At 35.3% G+C, this 21813-nt stretch overlaps 1 protein-coding gene across 2 annotated transcripts; it reads right to left on the bottom strand.

Moving 5' to 3' along the window:
- Nucleotides 1–2323: 2323 nt before the first annotated feature.
- LOC130221642 (dynamin-2-like) lies at nt 2324–21540 on the bottom strand. Of its 2 annotated transcripts, XM_056454202.1 has the most exons (4): nt 21410–21540; nt 16516–16752; nt 5916–5983; nt 2324–2867 (listed from the first exon to the last, which is right to left on the bottom strand). In XM_056454202.1, exons 1-3 carry the CDS (start codon nt 21526–21528, stop codon nt 5947–5949), a joined length of 393 nt encoding a protein of 130 aa, XP_056310177.1. In that variant the 5' UTR covers nt 21529–21540; the 3' UTR covers nt 2324–2867; nt 5916–5946. The 2 variants fall into 2 exon arrangements, with proteins under 2 accessions (XP_056310177.1, XP_056310175.1); XM_056454200.1 differs by lacking the exons at nt 2324–2867; nt 5916–5983 and adding an exon at nt 11814–13831.
- Between the last annotated feature and the right edge of the window lie 273 nt (nt 21541–21813).

The following is a 21813-nucleotide window of genomic DNA, read 5'->3' as shown; positions in this document are numbered from 1 at the left end:
ATATTTCTGTTAACGAGCTGATGATCTGAATCAGGTGAATCAAGTAAGGAAGACATACAAAATGGACCCTTTTCACAGGACTGTTATGACGTGTTTAATGGCCATTATAATCTTAAATCCTTGAAAGTTTTTATTATTTAGCTTTTTAAAAAACATGAACATTTGAATGCATTTATGTATGTATTACATCATCTTTTCATCAAATTACAAAATAATAATAATAATAAAATACCGCTTATGTGAGGTGTTTCTAATGCAGCTTGCTTTTATCAGTCTCACACTATATTTTTTTCCTTTTTCTGAATCTTGATAACACCATCATGGCGTTTTACTTTTATTTCAGCAAATAGGAATATTATTTGTTGTTCTCTCCTATTTACTGTGCCCTAAGACTTCTGCTGAGAAAACGGGAAATGTGAAAAGGGTCTACAGTATGTGCAGGGCGAGGTGGCCAGAGGACTGGAATTGTGAACCACTGGTGTAAAGGAACATTTCACACTTGTTTCATTTAGAAGTGAGGTTAGTGCCACTTTTTACCTGGGGCTAACATAAGCCAGGTTACATACTGTAAATTGTTATTTAAATTAGCCATTATTTGAAATAAAAATAACAACACAAGCAAAAAAAAAAAAAGTGTTAACAGTGTTTATCTATACGTTCCTGGAGGACCACCAACACTTCTGCTGTGTCCCAATCTGCATACTATGCGTCCTAAATAGTATTTGAAAATAGAATTAGTTTGTCCCAAACCATAGTATGTTAAAAAGAGTATGCCAGATTCCCAGATGGTTTGCTATTTCCGATAAAAAAATTTAAGTGTAGAAGTGTCCATACTCTAACCGCTGATATTGCCCACAATATATTGTGTGATGGACGTGAAATCGATCAGAACTATCAACACGTGTGAAAAGTGTTAATAAACTACAAACATGATGGACGCGCGAGACCAACAGTCAAGTAGAGAGGCTTCAGAAAAGATGTTTGAATGACTGTTAGTCAATATCTAGCCAACTGGAAAATATTTAAATCACATTATCTGCAACAACAATACTGAACTTATATAAAGACATGTTTGGACGTCAAAACGTCTGAATGCATAGGTCTTTAGGTAATTGAGGAGATTTCTCTGCATGAAAGAGTGAATGGGAGATTATCCTGCTGCTGCTTCAATAAGGTAGGAAATTAAATATGACAAATGTGGATGGTGTGTGGATGAAACACTCAAGTTTAAACCTAATATAAATAAATAAATACAATACATTCTATGCATTATTCCTATGTTTCCCAAATATTTCATTAACACTTCTTGAATTCTTGATTGTCTAAATTTCCTAGCAAAACTTTTAAAGAAATTACCTCAATTTCCAGCTGCCCTAATTCTTGGATTAACTGAAACCGCTCTCTTTCATAAGCAGAACATTCTAAAATGATATGCTTCACTGGTTCCAAATCTCTGCAATTATCACACTTCACCAATTCATGCTTTCCTATTTTATACAGGCTGTAATTTAATGATGTATGACCAGTCCTTAATCTTGTAATGATGAGATTCTCCTTCCTATATCCATACCTTTTCCTCTCGTTTCCAACATATTCCTGAATCTGGTACAGATGTCTTCCTTTAGTTTCATTGCTCCATATCTGTTGCCACTTCTTATATATCTCAACTGCAATCATTCTTTTAAATTCTCCTTTACTTAAAGCTAATTTAATTTCTACTTGCAAATTATTTAAAGTTTTTTTTTTGCTAGCAAATCTTTGGAAGTCTCCTTTGTCACACTTATTACAGGTCTTTGTCTCTGCTGATGATCTGAATCAGGTGTGATTGGTTAAGGAGACATGGTAATGTGCTGGGCTGGTGGTCCCCCAAGAATGTGGTTGAGAAACACTGCTCTAAAGTATTTTTAACTAAACAGCTGCTGAAGTTTTCTTCCTTTAAATAATCTAAATAATATTTTGTGGAATGTTTAAGTTCTTTAGATGTTAATGGTCCATTCTGACAAGTCATTCAGGGTATCTTAAGAAGGGTGAGGTATCCCAGCCACACCACCTGGCTCAGGGCTCTCTTCTTGGACCACTTCTCTTTCTTGGGTCTGGAGATCAGGGTGGGTGTGGGAATTCTTTAGATTATTAAAATGTTCTTCACTCTATGAAGAAAAAGTTAATTTAACTAAAAATAATCTTAATTAAAAGGTTGGACACCAAAAATATATATATATATATATATATATATATATATATATATATATATATATATATATATATATATATATATATATATATATATATATATATATATATATATATATATATATATATATATATATATTTGTGGCATCACTGTGAAAACCCCATTTTGCAACCTTTGCATTTGTTCCACATACAATGCAAAAAAAGTAATATGCCCTCTATGATTGTCTTTTTTTTGTGTGTGTGGAAAAATTTAGGTTATATTGTTTTTAATAATTAATAAAAAGCTCAAGCCAGTAGTTAGTTGCACTGAACGATGAATGGTAAATCTGAAAAGATAGAGTAGTGTTAATTGGACAGCTTATTTTTTATATCAGAGTTTGTAATGTTTCTAAGTTATGAGATGGTTACTTAAAGACTTTTGATGTCATATAGATAGAAAATAGAATTTAAAAAGTCTCTAAATTACTTCTGGATGCACAAAAAAAAAAAAAAAAAAACACAAAAAGTAGCACTTTTTTTACATCAGCAAGAGTAAAGCTCACTCAAGACTGTAATCCCTGGAAAAATCATATGTTTGGAGCTTATTCTTCAGCTACATAACATTAAATCAGCAGCTTCTGAGCAGTCGTTGTGTCGTTGCAGGCATCTGCAGGTTCTCCTCCAGACAGTGTTTGCTGTAATTAATTACAAAGTAACTAGTTAAAAGTAAAGTGATTATTATTCATTTATGTGATTTTTTTTAAAAATATACTTTAATACAGTACATAAATTTAACAGTTCTGTGTAAATAATTTCAGAGAAATTGTATTTCTCTTTATACAAACATATTTAGTGGAATTAACTAAAAAAAGTTCCGTTTATCAAGATGATTGAAAAAAAAAAAATGAATCATGATGATATATGGTATGAAGTCAGGGTCTCAGAGATTGTATATGTATTCAGAAATGGCTTATAATAGTAACATTTTTCAAATAATGTAAGTTACATTTGGCCAGCATTTTTACATGCTTAGGAAACAATGAGTTTTATATTTCAGAGCTCATTTTTATGGTATGCATTTTATGTGTTTTGATCATTTTTATACAGATTGAGTTTAATTTGTATATTGTGTTGATACAGGTACAAGGGGAGAGCGGGGCACAAAGTAACACTTTTTAATTTTGGCCAAATAATGAACAAAATGGGTTTAGACAAACCATATTTGTTACCAACAACACACAAGCCTCTCCTACAAATGAGCACTGGCTGTATGATCGCCGAACCTATGGTTTCTGTGTAGTATTACCAAAAGTGCCAGGAGTAAAAATGTTACAATTTACCCCACCAGCAGGGCAAGTTGTAACAGTCAGATTTCATACAATTAGCTTAATTCAGTTTATTTTGAATAGTATATTTCCTCAGTATTTAACTCATTTTTTTATTCTACATAGCACAGCATGTTTATTTATTTATCTATTGGATAAACACATTTGGATATATTTGCAATATTACCCATTATTATACAATGTATTTATTTTTTTCTATTAAAAATATTTTCTATTAAAAACATATTCAATATAAAAAGTTCTCAATGTTACACTCAAAATTTAAAAATGATTTAGTTAGTTTAATTGGTGGCCAACAGTGTGTGGCTTATTTGTAACACCATGTTACAACTAACCCCGCTGTGTTGTGTTGCGTTTTCCTCAAAACTGGCTAGCAGTCACTGTGTTGTTTTTAAAATGGTTCCATCTTTTAGCCTAGAAGATGGTAATCCCATCAAGAAAATATTTTACATACATACTTTTACAGATTTTTTTTAAAAATAAAAAATATATAGAGTATAATAAAACATTATTTTATGCTGCAAAAATGGTTTCTCCTGTGTTTCTCATCCTAATTTCACCAAACTTTTTAAATAATTGACAGGAAGATGTTTGCTGACACTGTGGTGAAAACCGCGGAAGCATGCCATGGTTAACCCTGAACAAATACCTTAAAACTCTGTTACATTTTACCCCACTTTACTTTGTGACCTGCAATCCCCTATTAAGTCAAGTCGATAAATTGCATTTCATTCTATGCAATCAGAAAAGTAATTTAAATATATTTTTAACCCTTTAACTGCCTGCTCCAAAAATGGTTGACCATATTTTGACTGTTTTAAATAATGGTTTACACTACACAGCATTGTTGGTTTATAAAAAAGTCAAACAAAAATAATCTTGTTGCACTACTACACATAATTTTGGTTTTATTGTAAAAAAAAAAAAAAGAAAAAAGAAAATTAGTAAATGAGAAGCTGAAGTATTTTATGGCATACTTTAAAAATAAAGATTTAGTATTCAAAAATGTTTTATTTTGATTATGTTTTTAAATAAATTGGTCTTACACTTCATATTTTTCATAGTATATGTACTAATTCCGACACTTTTACCATAAACCGAGATATCAACCATTTGGTAGAGGTTGATATTTTTGAAATTATGGCATGTGTTGAAAAAATGCATTGAGCGTGTTAACTAGCGACATTAGTAGTTAAGAAATGCTATCCATTTTTTTTTTTTTTTTGGTGGGACAGTTAAAGGGTTAATAACGCAATTAGTAAAACATGACTGTTTTGAAGTAACTTACCTAGCATTCCCACAATTTCTCACTACATAAATGCATTTTATGGAACAAGTCTGATATTAGAATTAGAAATAAAACTATTTTTCTATCCACGTGGTTTAACAGAAATAAAATTGGTATTCTCTTAGTTTTTGATAAGTCTGGCAACTTCTTGTCTTATGAACAATTTATGTCTAATAATAATTTTCCATTACCTTTTAAAGAATTTAATGCTGTGCAAAAAGCAATTCCTTTAGGCCTAATTCAACTTATAAAATCTCACTTAATTTTTAATGAAAATGTTATTAAAGAACCAGAGCTGATCTTAAATGGAATTAGTCTATTTGATAAAAAATGTAATAATAAATATATTCGACAAATTTTATTACCTCATAAGTACTGCATTCCCAATAAAACAAAAGAGGTTTATTTTAAAATTCTTCCTAAAATATATCCAAAGAATAGTACTTTGGCAGAGTATTTGGAGGTTGATAGTTCATACACATTTTGTAGAACTAAAGACGAAACGCTGATTCACTTATTTTTTCAATGTGAAAACACAAAAAGCTTTTGGAATAGCTTATATTTCCATATAGGTAATTACATTGCTTCTTCCAGACCATTTTGACAACAAGATATTATTTGTTACTATAAAGGTAAAACTGATATATCATAGAACTACATTATTAACTTTTTATTTTGTATGGAAAATATTTTATTCACAAACTAAAATTCTCGAATTCGCAACCTTCTTTTTCACATTTTTAATTGAAATTGATGTTTTTATTAAATCTCTTAGACAGGTTAATAAGAAAAGTGATAGATTCTTGGATTGTTATGATAAATATTTTGGAAATATCACAGATACATAAGTCACTCTTTCCTCTTGCTGTATCTGTGTTAAGTATGTATCTCAGTTTAAATTTATTTATTTCTTTCTTTTTACTTTTTCTTCCTTTTGTTTCTCTTTTTTATTTTTTATGTGTTTGTTATCTGATCCGATCTGTTCTGTTATTGTCATTGTTACTATCATAGTGGGGTTTTTTTTGTGTAAATTGGATTTTGTATGTTTGTTACTGAAGTCAATAAAAAAAAAAAATTATAAAAAAAATAAATAAAAAAAAGTAACTTACCTAGCACTGCTTCCAGAGATCTGAGTCAGCCTCACCACTGGTTCTCTGGCCGTCGGGGAGGTGGACGTCTGTTCAACAACCGCAACCGAAACCACACATCAGCACCAAGAATTACATTGACATCCTTTACACAGTTAAACGTGCCTGTTTACGGTAACCTGGCAGGCTCTAATGTGCGATGACAAGTTGAGGTTTTTCATTACCAGCCTGTGTGTCATCATTTCCTCAAAGCCCGCGAAACACTTAGTGTTACACATGAAACAGAGTATATTAACCGCGTATTGAACACACTAATAGCGGATGCAACGATGACTTCCACTAAGGGATCTTGAAAACACACACTAGAACGGAAGTAGTAGTGCTTCTATCCTGACGCTATTAATGTGACTCATCAGACTCTCGAATCATTGAAACCGATATCCTAGAATTAGTGTATATGCTAAAAATAAATAGGCTACCATCTGGTGGATGTGTGTGTGGAGATCCAAATTATTTAGCACCATGCTAAATTCACTCACCATAACCAATTTAATGGCAAACCATTTTGACATTTAATCTATAACCCATACTAGTATCTGTTTTCATCTTACTAGTGCTTATTTTTTAGAAACTAGTATCTTTTTCATTAAGTACTGGTGCTTATTCATTAGATACTAGTGTCTATTCTTACTAGTGCTTTTTAAAGATGCAGTATATAGGGCTTACTCATTAGACACTAGTTCTTTTTATTAGATACTACTACTCATTCATTAGATACTAGTATTAAATCGATACTTGTACTTATTCATTAGATACTAGTACTTATTTATTAGATACTAGTATTAAATAGATAATAGTACTTATTCATTAGATACTAGTTCTTATTTATTAGATACTAGTACTTATTTTAACAGTGCCTAGTAACTATTCTGTTATTACTAGTAATACATTTTTTTTCCATTGATTTCTATGGGATCTGTCATTGAAACATCAACTATTCAGTTTTGACTAGTATGTATTCCAGCTGGGACTAGAACATATGTATTAGTGGTTATTCATTAGGTACTTTATATGTTAAGTTAACTTAATCGATTTGTGTGGAACCCTGCTTTTTTACAGTGAAATGGAGTACATGATATATTTTGGAAACTAATGTAAATTAACGCATTTAAGTATGAATGATCTTGTATTGATTAATCATAGTTTAACATTTACCAATGCATTTTTAAAATCCTAAGTTGTGTTTGCTAACATTAAATAACATACTCTAAGTTGACATGAACTAACAATGTGCAACTTTTTTCGTTAACAAAGATGAATAGTGTAATTAATGTATTGTTCGTTTGTTTGTTTACATAAGTACATACAGTTGAAGTCAGAATTATTAGCCCCCCTTTGATTTTCTTTTTTTATATTTCCCAAATGATGTTTAATAGAGAAAGGAAAATTTCACAGTATGTCTGATAATATTTTTTTCTTCTGGAGAAAGTCTTATTTGGTTTATTTTGACTAGAATAAAAGCAGTTTTTAATAAAAAAAAAATAAATAAAAAAAACATTTTAAGGTCAACATTATTAGCCCCTTTAAGCTATATATTTTTTTCGATAGTCTTCAGAACAAACCATCGTTATACAATAACTTGCCTAATTACCCTCACCTGCCTAGTTAACCTAATTAACATAGTTAAGCCTTTAAATATCACTTTAAGCTGAATAGAAATGTCTTGAAAAATATCTAGTCAAATATTATTTACTGTCGTCATAGATTAAATAAATCAGGTATTAAAGATAAGTTATTAAAACTATTATGTTTAGAAATGTGTTGGAAAAAATCTTCTCTCCGTTAAACAGAAATTGGGGGAAAACAAATAAACAGGGGGCTAATAATTCAGGGGGATAATAATTCTGATTTCAACTGTACTGCAGCTCTGCACAAGACGTTTGGCCAGCGGAGAAATTAAAATGGCCGTGCCCAATTGAGCCTGGTTTCTCTCAAGGTTTTTTTTTCTTCACTTCCGCCATTAGTGAAGTTTGCACTGGCTTGCATGGTTCGGGATCTGTAGAGCTGCGCATCGTTGGATTTGCCCTTCAATGTTTAGACTCTCAGTAGTGATTATTAAACCACACTGAACTGAGCTAAACTGAACTGAACTTAAACACTACAAACTGAACTACACTGTTCCTATTTACTGTGACCTTTTATGTGAAGCTGCTTTGACACAATCTACATTGTATAAGCGCTATACAAATAAAGGTGAATTGAATTGAATTGTACATTAACTAATGACTATCTTAAAGTAGCTACATTTCCATCCTCCTATTTTTATGCGCATTTTGAATTTGCACATAAAAAATTGGTTGATGGAAACACCAAGATGCAAATTTTTTTTGAAAATGACTGACTACTCAGTTATGAGTAGGATAAACATTTTATTCGATAAGAAAAGATGAGCATAAACTATGTTGGAAACACTTTTACCAACCAAATTCCAGTATGCGCATCAAGATTTTGTTATAAGAGATCATGCAACGATAAAAATGTGTGCAAATTGACAAACCAGCAGGCTGATCACACTGTAAAACATCTAAAATGTTGTTTTGGTCATTCTAAAACACCTTAACCATTTCAATATTAGTGTTACTATATCATTAATGATCTCTAGAATCAAGAGCATCTGTGCTCTGCGTCTCATGCCTTCAAATGCCACCGCGTGTTTACTGCGTGTCAGGATTGTGTTCTGAGGCGCAAGTCATTTATTAAATGAGGAAAAGATTCACACAGCTTTTTTTTTTTAATCGCAGCAAAATTCCGTTTTTACTGTTGATATTTGGCACCAGACAATCACGGAGTGACGATTTTGTTCTCTTTGACTCGTTGGATGGAAAACCTGCTTTATTCGCACTTCTTTTATTCTATAATCCAGTTTTGCGCATAAAGTTAATTCACGTTTTTGGATGGAAACATAGCTAGTGTTACCTATATTTTTATGTACTGGTATTGTTAGTAATTGTTATATGTTGAATTTATAAAAAAATAATAATAAAGAGCAGTCACAGAGCATGATGTCAAATTTTGTGCACTGCAGTGTCCAACGTAATTTACGATACTCACAACACAATCTTGTTGCAATTTGTAACTTTTTAATTTAATGGCTAAACTGCGGTCACACTGCACTTTTCTCCCCAGACTTCCATTCATACGCACGTAAATGCGTCAGACCGGAAACGTAAAGTCATGCGGCAAGTCACATGATTGCGCGAGACCAACCGAGGATCATAACATGAGCTCTCTGGACAGAAATGTAAGACCAATTGCTCGCGTTTTTTTAATGTCTAATTATCTTGTTTAATCCCGCCCTTTTTCGCAGCGCCATACGACAGAATTTCGCAAGCTCAAACTCCGCAGTGTCCGCTAGTGTGCCCGCAGATTTATTTGAAAAAATTTGTACAATCTTATTTGCAGATTTTAGTATGATTTGCTCATCTCCCAATGAGGGGAAGGTTTAGATGTGAGGTTTGGAGACGTGCCATCTTTTTTAATTTACGTTTTTGTACAAATTAGAACATATGCATTTATACGAAAATAGTCACTTTTCTGAGAAGGTGCAAAGCTAAGTTTCCCCATGAAGTCTGACGCATGTGCCATGTATAAACGCTTTCTCACTTCCTGGTTTTCCTTCTTATAAAATGACACCCTAAATGCGAAATAAAAGCCTACATATTCATTTAAGCTACAATGAGAATGCGATAAAAAAAAAAAAAAAGCGTGAACTAAATTGTATGAATTTATGTAATCTCATTTGCACATTTTAGTAAGATTTGCTCATCCCCAATGATGGTTGGGTTTAAAAATTTTATTTTTCGTTCAAATCAAATCAGATGAAGTCATACAGTTTTCTGATAATGCTTAAAATTGTTATAGGCTCCTCATAAGATTAGGCTGGATACTTGAATATACAGAGGTATTTCATGACTTTACAACGTTTGATAACGTATATACCTGGGAAATGTACATTACATACTGTATCTGTCAGAGCATCTGACACATTTGAACTAACTAGATATTATTTTAAAGCCCATTATTTTTCTTATTTTTGTATGTATACAGTAGTACTAGTTGTAAACGATGTATCTGTGCACTTCATTATTTTGTAAAAAACTTATTTGCCTTCATTAACTTTAATACCATAAACTTCCCTCCTGCTTGACACCACTTTCTTTACATCCTGGTCACATGGAATTCCTTTAGGGTAGGAATATCAGTAGGTGTTGTTTGTGCTCTGAATTCGACCAGTCATCAATCTTCCTTCATTTTGTTAGCAACACCCAACGTTCAACAATCTAAACAAATAACAAAATCATGGACTTCCCTACTCAACTTTGAACTGGCCTGCTGCAGTTCAAACTGAGCATCAGAATGGGAAAGAAAGGTGATTTAAATTATTTTGAACATGGCATGGTTGTTGGGGCCAGACGGGCTGTTCTGAGTATTTCAGAAACTGCTGATCTACTTGGATTTTCACACACAACCATCTCTAGGGATTACAGAGAATGGTCTGAAGAAGAGAAAACATCCAGTGAGTGGCAGTTCTGTGGGCGCAAATGCCTTGTTGATGCCAGAGGTCAGAGGAGAATGGCCAGACTGGTTAAAGCTGATAGAAGGCAACAGTAAGTCAAATAACCACTTGTTATAACCAAGGTATGCAGAAGAGCATCTCTGAACACACAACACAACTAACCTTAAAGCAGATGGGCTACAGCAGCAGAAGACCACACATGTCAGCTAAGAACAGGAAACAGGCTACAGTTCGCATAGGCTCACCAAAATTGGACAATAGAAGATTAGATAAACGTTGCCTGGTCTGATGAGTCTCAATTTCTGCTGTGACATTTAGATGGTAGGGTCAGAATTTGGCAACAACATGAAAGCATGCCGAAGGTGCCAATCACACCGAACGCGCATTTATGTTCCAAAAACGCAAGGTGCACCGCACTTCCTTTGTGTTGACAAATTATACAAAAAGATATATTTTATAATTATATAAAAAAATCTGTTTTGTGTTAATGTGACATGTTGCATGTTCCATGCATACTGCCACAATAAATAAAAGTCATTTTTGAAGGATTTAACATGTGGTCCTTCACTTGGTTTGCAAAACTTGATGTGGCCCTCGGGTCTAAAAAGTTTGCCCACAATTGGAGTAAACTTAAAAGTTCATGCGGCTATTTACGCGCAAATATCGCGATTAATCCGCGTGTTCCGCGTCTGGTGTGAACACAGCATTACACCTTTCAAATGCGCATCAAATTCCGCTTCATTCACACATCAAATTCACTGCAGAACAGACACTGATTCGCGTCATGGGCAGGCTGGCTGCCTGGTGACTGTAGCTCCATTGCTAAATGGCTAACATGGATTTTACTAAGAAAATAACTGTGTTTATGTGCTTTATGAAGGCTGAAAAACAGCGTAGATTCGTTTGGAGCAGTGTCTGAGTCCACTAGATCCTTTCAGAGGTGCACCTAGCTCTGTGAGCTCATAAACTTCTCCATAAACTTAACCTGGGACACCAGGCGCTACGTCATAATCATGCCCCCAGAAGAGACAGCTCCTGATTGGTTAACGCGGCGTGAATGTCCGCTGAAGTTCAGATTTTCGAACTCGAGCATTTCGCGCGTTAAGCATGTCAATCACGCAAAACGCTCAATTCACGCCGCGCCATTCCCACCTCACAATTACTGTCATTCGCGCTGCGCCATTTGCGCATATCGTGCCGCAGGATGTCTATTCGCGTCTTTGCATTGACTGAACATAGCATAAGAGAACACAAAGAGGAAGAGATGCATGCTGGGAGACACAAATCAAGCTAAATGAAAAAGATGAGACACAAGGAAACACCGACCACCAGAGCGCCAGATCTTTATTATACACAACACCTTTTATTATCGCACTTTCAATTCATTGTGCAGTTTTGCTCCAAGTCCATTTTAATTTGCTACACAGGCACTTGACAATGATTTGTTATTCCAAAAAGCTGTTAAAAAAAAAAAAGAATGCTAAACATGTCCTCTGTCCCTCGCACCTTACAAAAGGACACAGTTATTAGAGGGAGAGAAGGCTCACCATAACCTTATAGACCACATTAAAGTTATGGCTGCAGTGATTTTGGGCTTTGTCCAGTTTTGAACAGGTCATTTGGAATTTTTTTACATTTATTTTATTCAAACTTTGACTGGACTGGATTGTGAAGAAAAAGCAGCAGTCGCCATCACTGGAGCCATAACAAAGGAGTGATTTAAAAGCATTCAGATATCCGCAGCTAATTTGAACATTTTATTCCACGTCCGACTCCAAGTCTTTGATTATTTACAAAAAATGCATCAGGCTAAAATCAAAGTTTCTCACATGTATTCATCAAAACCTCATTGGTATCCTCAAATAAGAAAACTAAATTAGTCACGGTCCATTTCCCTCAATAAAACGTCAACGATTCTGCAATCAAAACCAGGATTTCACTCGGAATGTTGTTCAAACATTGTTAGGGCCACAAATCTGTCATCTTTTCTCGAAGCAAAGAGTTTGTGAAAAATGCAAACAAAGACAAATGCCCAGGTTATAAATAATACACTCTGTTAGTACATCTATGATCTCTATGTTAAAAGTTCAGAAAGTTCCCCGTGTTTATATAGCCGAGAACGGACTAGATCCATAAACATAGCAAATGCCCCCACGACCACTAATTCACCTGCATGAACCATGTACAAACGCATTCCCACTTCCTGTGGCGCCCTGATGTTTTTTCCCGCTCAAAAAAAAAAAAAAAAGACCACTTCAACATCCCTGATTGCGAAATAAAAGCCCGCAGATTAATTTAAGTTACAATGATCAGAATGCGAAGCTAAAGCGTAAACTGTTACCAGATTTGGAGTCGGATGTTACCTGAGACTCTATTTTACAAAGCGCCGGCAGTAGCGGTTTCCGTGCTTTCCAGGATTATATCATATACACAAACTATTATTTGTATAAACAGGTCATTTGCATACAAGTTGCGCCTCCTCCGAATAGCTATCAAAGAAATTCCCATCGACGACAAACTATAGAAGTGCTTTTGAAGTTCCCAGCACAACAGAAAGTGGATATCAGTTGCCAACACTAAATATAGCACATTTTAGAAGCAACTGAATGTTTTTGTATACATCTGATTGGTTTAAACAAACCAAAAATCTCAATAAACGTAATAATAATAGTAACCGCCAAATGGGAAACATGGAAATCAGATCAAATCAATCCCAACATAACATATAACAGTTTGTTTTTCTTCAGCATATCGAGTTAGAGAGTCAGGAAAAAATAAAGGATGAAAACCAAAACCCACATATGAAGAAGTGTGTCTTTAACAAGAAAGAGTCTTCAACCACCCAAGAACAGGAAGACAGGCTAGTTGAACTAGCTTGCACAGTGCTTGTTTACATCTTAACCCACTAGTCAAGTCTACCGTTGGTTCGTCTACGCGAGTTGAGTAGGACACCCCCTGGTGGTCACCTGATTAACGTGAGCGATGAAAATAACTGAAAGATGAAGGCCACTACACCCTTTAGTTCACACTATAGTTGAAAAAAAAAAAACAACAGCAACAATAATAATAATATTAAATGTATTTGAATATTTATGTGCTTAATTTCGAGCTCTGGGATTTAGGATGTGATTAGCAGCGCTGGTCAGAGGACACTTATTTTGGATGTCTATGGGTCAGGCTGTGTTGTGTGGACACACGTGCACATGTTTCAGTGCAGTTCTCCAGCCATTCCTCTCTCTCTCTGTTTGTGTTTCTGTCAGCCCAGCACACTATGGTAGCCAGTGCTCAGGTCTAGTCTAGCAGGGAAGGCTCGGCGGGGCGGATAATGGTGGGCCGGTTGGGTGCGCCAGGGGGTCTTCTGCTGCAGGAGGAGAAAAGAGTGAGAAAAAAAGTGAGACATACCCACAACCACAGGGAAAGGATAGAGGAGAAGGGGTGAAGGGTTAGATTGGATGAGATGAGGTTAACTGCTAGATTACATTCAAAGAGATGAGAAGAAACAAGATCATTATGAGGTTAATTGAAAAGAGACAAGATTTGAGGAAAGATCCATGTTGGGGGTAAAGGCTGATTTATACATCTGCGTCAAGTGTACGCGGACGGTCTGCCGAAGCCTTTGCGTGGTCGCATAGCCCTCGCTTTGGCTGACCTCTCAAAAAAATGTAACAACATGTCGCAATGATACTTAGCACAAGCTCTGAGATTGGTCAGTCTGGTAGTGAAGACGAGTGTGGGCGGTGCTGAGAGCCACAAGCTCGATGGAGCGAGTGTTTTGTTTTAAGTTTACTTTATGATTAAAGTTGTTGCACAACCGTTGTTGTTCTCGCCTCTGAATGAGCAAGTTTTAGCTACTTGTACCATTCAGAAAAACAAAACACCCGTGAAGAAACCCGACACAGAGGAACAGCTAGTGAATGTACTCCCAGCTAGTGTTTCGGAAGTGTTACTGCAGAGCTAAACAAACAGCGTGCAGACTACGGTCCAATCCCAATTCTACCACTTAGCGCTTCCCCTACCCCTCGTTTTGCGCATTGACTTCAAGGGGTAGGGGTGTCCAAATTCTCTTTAGCTTGAAGGCGTAGGACTAAGGGGAAGGGGTAGATAGCCCTCCGAACAAAGATTTTTCAGCACCACACTCGAAACCAAGTGGTATGAAAATTTCCCAGAATACACCAGCCACAACGGCAGTTTTGCTGAACCCGGAAGTACGGAGATGCACAAATTAGTATTTTTTGTAATTATTACAAATTTTTACAATGTTTTTCACATGTTTTATTATTTTCGTAACCGCGTTTGTTTTACCGTCATGCTTTAAAAAAAAAAAGAAAAAAAGAAAAAAAGAAAAAAAAAAACGCTAAAATAAAAACCGCTAAATTTCGCTATCTATAATCCATAATAATAACTCCTGTACAGCAGTCCCACAACATACTGACACTCAAATACCCTGTCAGAAAAGTCTTTTTATAGTGTCTGCTATAATGTTAAGGTTGTTTTTGGTGTGTTTATGCATATGACCACTGTGTAAATTCGCAGTATAGTTACGATCTTATTGCAACATTAGATGGTTTTGATACAAAAGATGAAACAATACGAGACTAGATGATAAGAGAAAATGAAGATGAGAAATGACAAAAAAGGGATGAGATTAGATGAGAAGAGATGAAAATCAGAAATAACAAAAGATGAAGTGATATGAGACTAGACTAGCAGAGAAAATGGTGAGAAATGACAGAGAGATTAGATTATATGAAGAGACGAAGATGAGAAATGTCAACAGGTGAAGAGAGGAGACTAGATGAGAAGAGATGCTGATGTGAAATAATAAAAGATGAAGCGATACGAGACTAGATGAGAAGAGAAAATGAAAATGAGAAATGACAAAAAAACAAAAAAACTTAGATGAGAAGAGAAAAGATAAAGATGAGGAATAAAAACAGGTGAAGAGAGGAGATTCGATGAGAAGAGGAGATGAAGATGAGAAATGACAACAGGTGAAGAAATGAGACTAGGTGATGAGACTAGAGGAGAAGAGAAGTGACAAAGGATAAAGACAGATGAGACTATACAAGACAAAAAAAGGCAAGAAGAGACTAGAGGAGTTGAAGAGTTGATTGAGACATGATGAGGAGAAATTAGACTAGGTAAGACTGCATGAGTAGAGATGAGCCAAAAATGAGAAAAGAGAAGGGAATGAAAAGAGACGAGATGAATTAAAAAAAGTTGACTAGAAGACCACATGAGGGGATATGAGACCTTCTGAGAATACTTGACAAACACAGGTGAGACTAGAGTTGAAAGACACTCAAAAAAAAAAAAAAAAGAGAAAAGACTAGATGAGACTACATGAGAGAAGGCAAAATGAGAAAAAACTAGGCAAGTGTCGACTAAATAAGTTGATGAGAGTTAACTATTTATAAAAATAAACAAGATTTGAGATGATGATGAGAGATGAGAAGCTAGATGAGACAACAAGAGAAGCTGAGACTAGGCTAGGAGAATATGATGAGAAGAAAAGAGACCAGAAGAAGCAAGAGAAGGTTTGAAGATATGACAAATAAAAAAGAAAAAAACATAATAAAATGAGATGAGAAGTTCGATGAGACGAGAAGAGATGAGGTGAGAAAATGCCAGATTAAACAAGGTGAAGATGAAAAAGGAGAGACAGCACTAGTAGAGGAAAGGAAACAAAATTACATCAAAAGTGATACAAGACGAGGTCAGATGAGACTTCAGAGATAAAAAAAAAATAATAACAAAGAACCAAAGAAACTTTAGTAAAGAAGATATGAGACAACATCAGAATACGAAAATGTAAGTTCAGCGGAGATGTGCAATTTATGATTTTATTATATTATTATTAGTGTGCGACAGAAGAAAAATCAGCATTCTAGCGACAAGAATAAAAGCTGAAAAACAATACATCAGTCAAACGTTATTCAAACACTTTGTGCTTTCATTCTTCTGAGCTTCATACCTGAGATGTTTGTTCTCACACACACATACGCACTGTGGGATTACAGTTGACAAACTACTAAAATGTCTTACCTGGGGACGCCTGGTGGAATGCGTGCGGGGCGAGAGGGGATCTGTGGAGGTGCGCTGAAAGGATCCTGGCTGCTGTTGCCAAAGGCATTCATGGGCTGGCCTGGCCGAGAGGGTATGGGTGGGGCTGCAAACGAGGGGGTGGGGTTAAGAGGAGGAGGGCCTGGGGTTGGACCTCTCACTGCTGGAGGCCTGTTGGGGGGCGGTGCAGATGTAGGCGGTCTGCGCTGAGGGGTGGGACTACAAGGAAAAAAAAAGTAGTATTAAGATATTGAAGTTCACTACACTTAATGGGTAAAGGAATTGTCCCAGTAGCTACACATGTAGTTTTTGCAGGGCTCAAAATTAATCTTTTTGCTTGGTAGCACTGGTGCTCCTAACTTTAAAAATGTAGGTGCACCAGCAAAAATTTTGTCGCACCCACAAATTATGAGCATCGTTACTACACAGGGCTCGAAATTTCGACCGCTTTGGTCGCATATGTACCCGAAATTTTAATTATGCGACCTCAAAATATATTTGGGAGCATTTGTGAGTGTGCATAAAATTGTTGCATGCGACCGGTTTTCACTGCAATATGTTCCCCGCATGCTGGATTTAGGAAACATTCATGCAGAATGCATCTTTGCACTTGAAACGCAGCGCTCAGGAACAGTTTAAAACTGTTGTCATGTCAACTTACTGCAGTAAACAAAGCCAGCAATGCTTGCCGCTTTTTTGCGCTCTTCTTATTGGCCCACTGCTCTAGAACTGAACGCGAATGGATTGGTTAAAATCAGCTGTCAATCACTCAGTCAATGCCTTCTGCCTTTAGATAATGGGGAGCCACAACCGCGAATATGCAAAGAGCTAAAGATGAGAGAATGAAAACAACACTGACAGATTTTGTTTTAAAAACCACCTAAAGCTACAAATAATGGCACATCTGATGACTGATCATGTGGTGAATGTTAATCCACCATCTACACTTATCAAAAAGTGGATAAATAACTTAAGCATTCACTGTGAAGTCAGTGGAGCAGGGTTTTCAGGAAACTGTTTGCCGCATCTACACATTTTAAACACGAGAGGTTGTGTTTAATCCTTCATTTGATCACCAGATGCTGTCAGCTGTGCAAGTGGCAGTTATATGTAAAATTTAACACCACGTACACAATCGCAAAAGGGCTTGCACTGACTAAGATTAAACTAATATTGCAGCTCATGAAAAGACAGGTATTGCTATTAAAATGACCTATGCAAATAATAAGGTATATGTCAAAAGCATCTGTGCAATATCAGACAGCACCCGTGAGAACACAGCACAGTTATCGTTAACAGATTTGTTCATGTCAAGCAGTGCGTATAGGGCTGGTGAGCGGTCCGTCCGTGTATCATTTGGTCACTTAATTATGTTATAAAAATGTATTTTCTTGTGGTAACAGGATTTCGTTTTCCTTACTCATTTTCCATTTTCCTTACTCATGCATATATATTTTTGCTAGTTAGTTTTGATTAGTGTTTATTTCAAATGCAATAAATCTGTTCATATAAAACTTGAAGCAGGGCTCGAAATGAACCTTTTTGCTTGGTAGTCGCAGCCAAATATTTAGTCGCACCCACCAATTATGAGGACCGTTACTACAAGTTTTATATAAACAGATTTATTGCACTGGAAATCAACACTAATCAAAACTAACAAGCAAAAAATATATGTACATGGGTATTTTTTGTAAACTGAAATATCTTGTCCACACATGCACAGTTAAAAAAAAATCTTTATTGACATGAAATAAAAATGCTATATGAAGATGTCAAGAGCATGCCAAAGCAACAGGTGGTGATGATACACTCTCAACCATAAAGTCATGTTGGCCAGTCCGAAGCCTCAAAGGGGGTGCGTATCAAATACTAGTGAGAATTTATTTGGTCAGAAGATTTGATGAGAAACTGAAGTAAAGGGTGAAATTAAATTTGCTGATTTGTTTGGAAGGTAAATACAAATCTAAAGCTTTAAATCTTTTCCAAATGGGAATTTTATTACTGTTTTGGAGCACACTAGATTATAAATAACCTTATGACTATGGCATCAGAATCTGCTGAGTTTTGTAAAAAACTAAATCTGCACATTTATGTCTAAAAACCATGAAATAAAAAAAAAAATGATGATTATGAACTATGAATTAGATCCATTCCAAATCTATTACATACTGTATCTACTAAAAGACAGAAATTTGCATATTAGTAGAGTGTGCGAGACGAACAACCGTTTAAGTTATTAAAAAAATGAATAAATAAAAATTAGAAAACCATGTGACATTAATTGTATGTGTGGACTTTGTATACAGAAACAGTTTGGGAATATTTTCACGCGACCAAGAATCTGCATTTTAAACATTAAAATAGCTTTACATGGAAAAAACGTTTATGTCCACTAAGAAGAATGGGCATGCCGCTCCACTTCAGACAATAAAAGGCAAGTCTTCGGCAATAAAAAAAAAAAGAGCCAACATGAACAAATAGAAGGACAGAGTAAGGAAGGTTTTGAGGGATGCTGGGAAACCATATTTAAATAAAAAAAAAAAACAGGAAAAAAATCCACTGAAAGGATAAGTGGAAGAACCTTATATGCGATGTGATCTCTCTCTCTAAATGCGCTGAGCAGCGCGAAATGCCACAAAAACAATTAACCTATCAAAATAAACAACACACTGTATATAATAAAGCTGTATCAATGCATATTTCCCACCAGTCCTGTGTAAACTACGCCAAGCAGAGTTTAATTGTTTATGTATTTATTTTTATCACGATTTGAAAAGCACAGTTTAAAGTAGTATTTCTAAATAAACAACAATATTTAGCCATGATGTATGCTTTGCCTTTTATGTATTTATTTTTGTATTTATTTATTGTTTATTATTAACAATTGATTGTTGTTGCCTGTACTGTAAGAAGGTCAATGTATTGTACATTGCTCATTTATTGTCTGTATTTAAATAAAAATAATAATAATAAACTTTAAAGAAATGCTTAATATTAGCCTGAAGTTTCTTTTACTGTATTAAACCTAAGATAAAGGAATCAGATCTTTAGTGGTTTAAAGTGATATGATGAATTGGAGTTATACTGTTCTTCCACACTAACTGGAACTGTACCATTCTTCCACATTTGAGAAATATAAAAATCACAATAACTTTGCAGTTTTAACACTGACACAGAAAAATGTATCTCCTTTGAATTGAGAAGCTTTTGTTCTCTATCTTCAAGTAAAATAAAAAATATATAATATAATATTCACAATCCAAGCGAAAAAAGTCGTATTAAAATCTTAATAAATTTGAAAATATGCACTTATATGGTTCGTTGTCTCAAGGCCTCAGTTAATAAAAGTACCGAAATTAACATAATAACTTACATTCACACAATTAAATAGACTCAATAATGGGATTGAACAATCTGCGGATTTCTGAATGTGCAGATTCTGTTTGGGTCTACTTATGACTACTATACTGATACTAACGATCAAAAAAAAAAAAAAAAGTACATTTTGTTTTCATAAGGACTTTAATTGCAAAAACATTGTGAAAAAAAAAAATCCATATCGCTAATCTCTTTTATACAGTCTATACCAGGGCTATTCAATGAACTCGACTCCCGAGGCAATTTGTTCCAGCCCTCCAAATGGTGTGACCAAGACATCAAAAATAAATTTGGTTCAGTTGAAAGATGGCTGATATAGTTATGAAGTGACATGCGTCATTTCAATACAGCACAAGCTGCAGTTAAAGGCTGCGCAAAGCTGAGTCACCTGACATTAAGCGAGTGGTGCGAGCAGCTGAAAACATCTGGATATGTTTGTAGAAAAGGCCTTTGTAGAATGCACTGATATCGTTAATAGGGATGCAATGATTGGCCGATTTCACTATTAACCCTGCTTTTATTCATTAAAGGCTTCTCAATGCCGCATTTCTGTTGCACGGAAAAAAAGCTGCTGCAACTAAACAAAGTTAAGCCAATAAGAACGCACACTGGATTAACTATAGCAGCAAGCCGTTGACATATTGCGTCTTTTCTGTACGCAAGTAAATTATTTCCAACAGAGACGTGCGCATATTGGGAATGGTGCGTGCATGGCTTGCAAGCGGACTGACGCACTCGCGCCCTGCAGGTGCACACAGTAGAAATGATCTCAGGCTGTAGCGGTGAGAGTTGTGCGTGGCTTTAGTGCAATGTAAACAAAAGATACATTAGATGAATTATTACAGATTATGTATAGACTTGTTTGTTTTTATTAATATTTTGCGCTTTATTTGGTTACTGAGCAGCAATAAACAACACTTTAAAATATAAGCAGTTTCTTGTGATTTTCCAAACTACTAGTGTTTTGAATTTAATAAATGCATAATATCGTGATAACTGTGAAACCATGATTATTCTTCACACTATAATCATACAACCAAAATCTATAATAGTTACATCCCTAATTGTTATGCAGTTCAAAACATAACATATGAATGTTTTGGAATGTAAAGAAAGCCTACTTAAGCTTTTGTTGTGCTTCGAAATACAACATTGGATATGCTTGTAAAAAAAAGAAGCCACATTGTACAATGCAGTGATGTTGTGTAGTTACAAAATCAACATATTATACAACATATACACATCTATGAATGTAGAAAAAGCCAACGTGGGTGTCTTTATGAGCAGAAATATAGCATATGAGCCCTTATTTGCTGTTGTGTCAGCACTTATATTGCAAGTCATATCTCTCTCCGCCCCTCATTGGGAAGCTTTTCATGAACTGGCCTCCATGCCAAACTAATTAAATAGCCCTGGTCTATACTGAACATATAGAAAGGTGTTGTAAAATAAATCCTATTCTTTGGCACGCATGTCAGGATGTAGTTGACGTCCTCACCTGGTCTCAGGTATCCAGCTGTCATTGACGGGTGGAGGCACAGGTGTGGAGATGGTGCTGGTGCTGATGTCACCAATGATGCTGAGCGCCTCTTTAATAGCATGGTACATCCTCAGCATCTCGTCTTCTGCGCTGGGGCCTGGTCTGCAGACTCCTCCATTAGACTGTTCTGATCTCCAGACGAGTACAGGTACGCCAGCAGCTCTGAGTGGATGAAGTCTTTAGCCTGGGGACAGGAAACAAAGCTTTATAAAGAGGAGAACATGCTAACGCTAATATAGAATATCAAAGTGGACCTATTATGCAAAAATCACTTTCATAAAAGGTTTAAACACAGTTGTGTGGCAAAAGTCTGTGAATATAACCAGCCTGTAATGGTGAACATTCCTTAATTAGATTTTTAT

The sequence above is a fragment of the Danio aesculapii genome, chromosome 3, assembly GCF_903798145.1.
Source record: "Danio aesculapii chromosome 3, fDanAes4.1, whole genome shotgun sequence".
In the NCBI taxonomy this organism is placed as follows: Eukaryota; Metazoa; Chordata; class Actinopteri; order Cypriniformes; family Danionidae; genus Danio; species Danio aesculapii.
The sequence above is the reverse complement of the archived record's forward strand: the minus strand, read 5'-3'. Positions and strand labels throughout refer to the sequence as shown.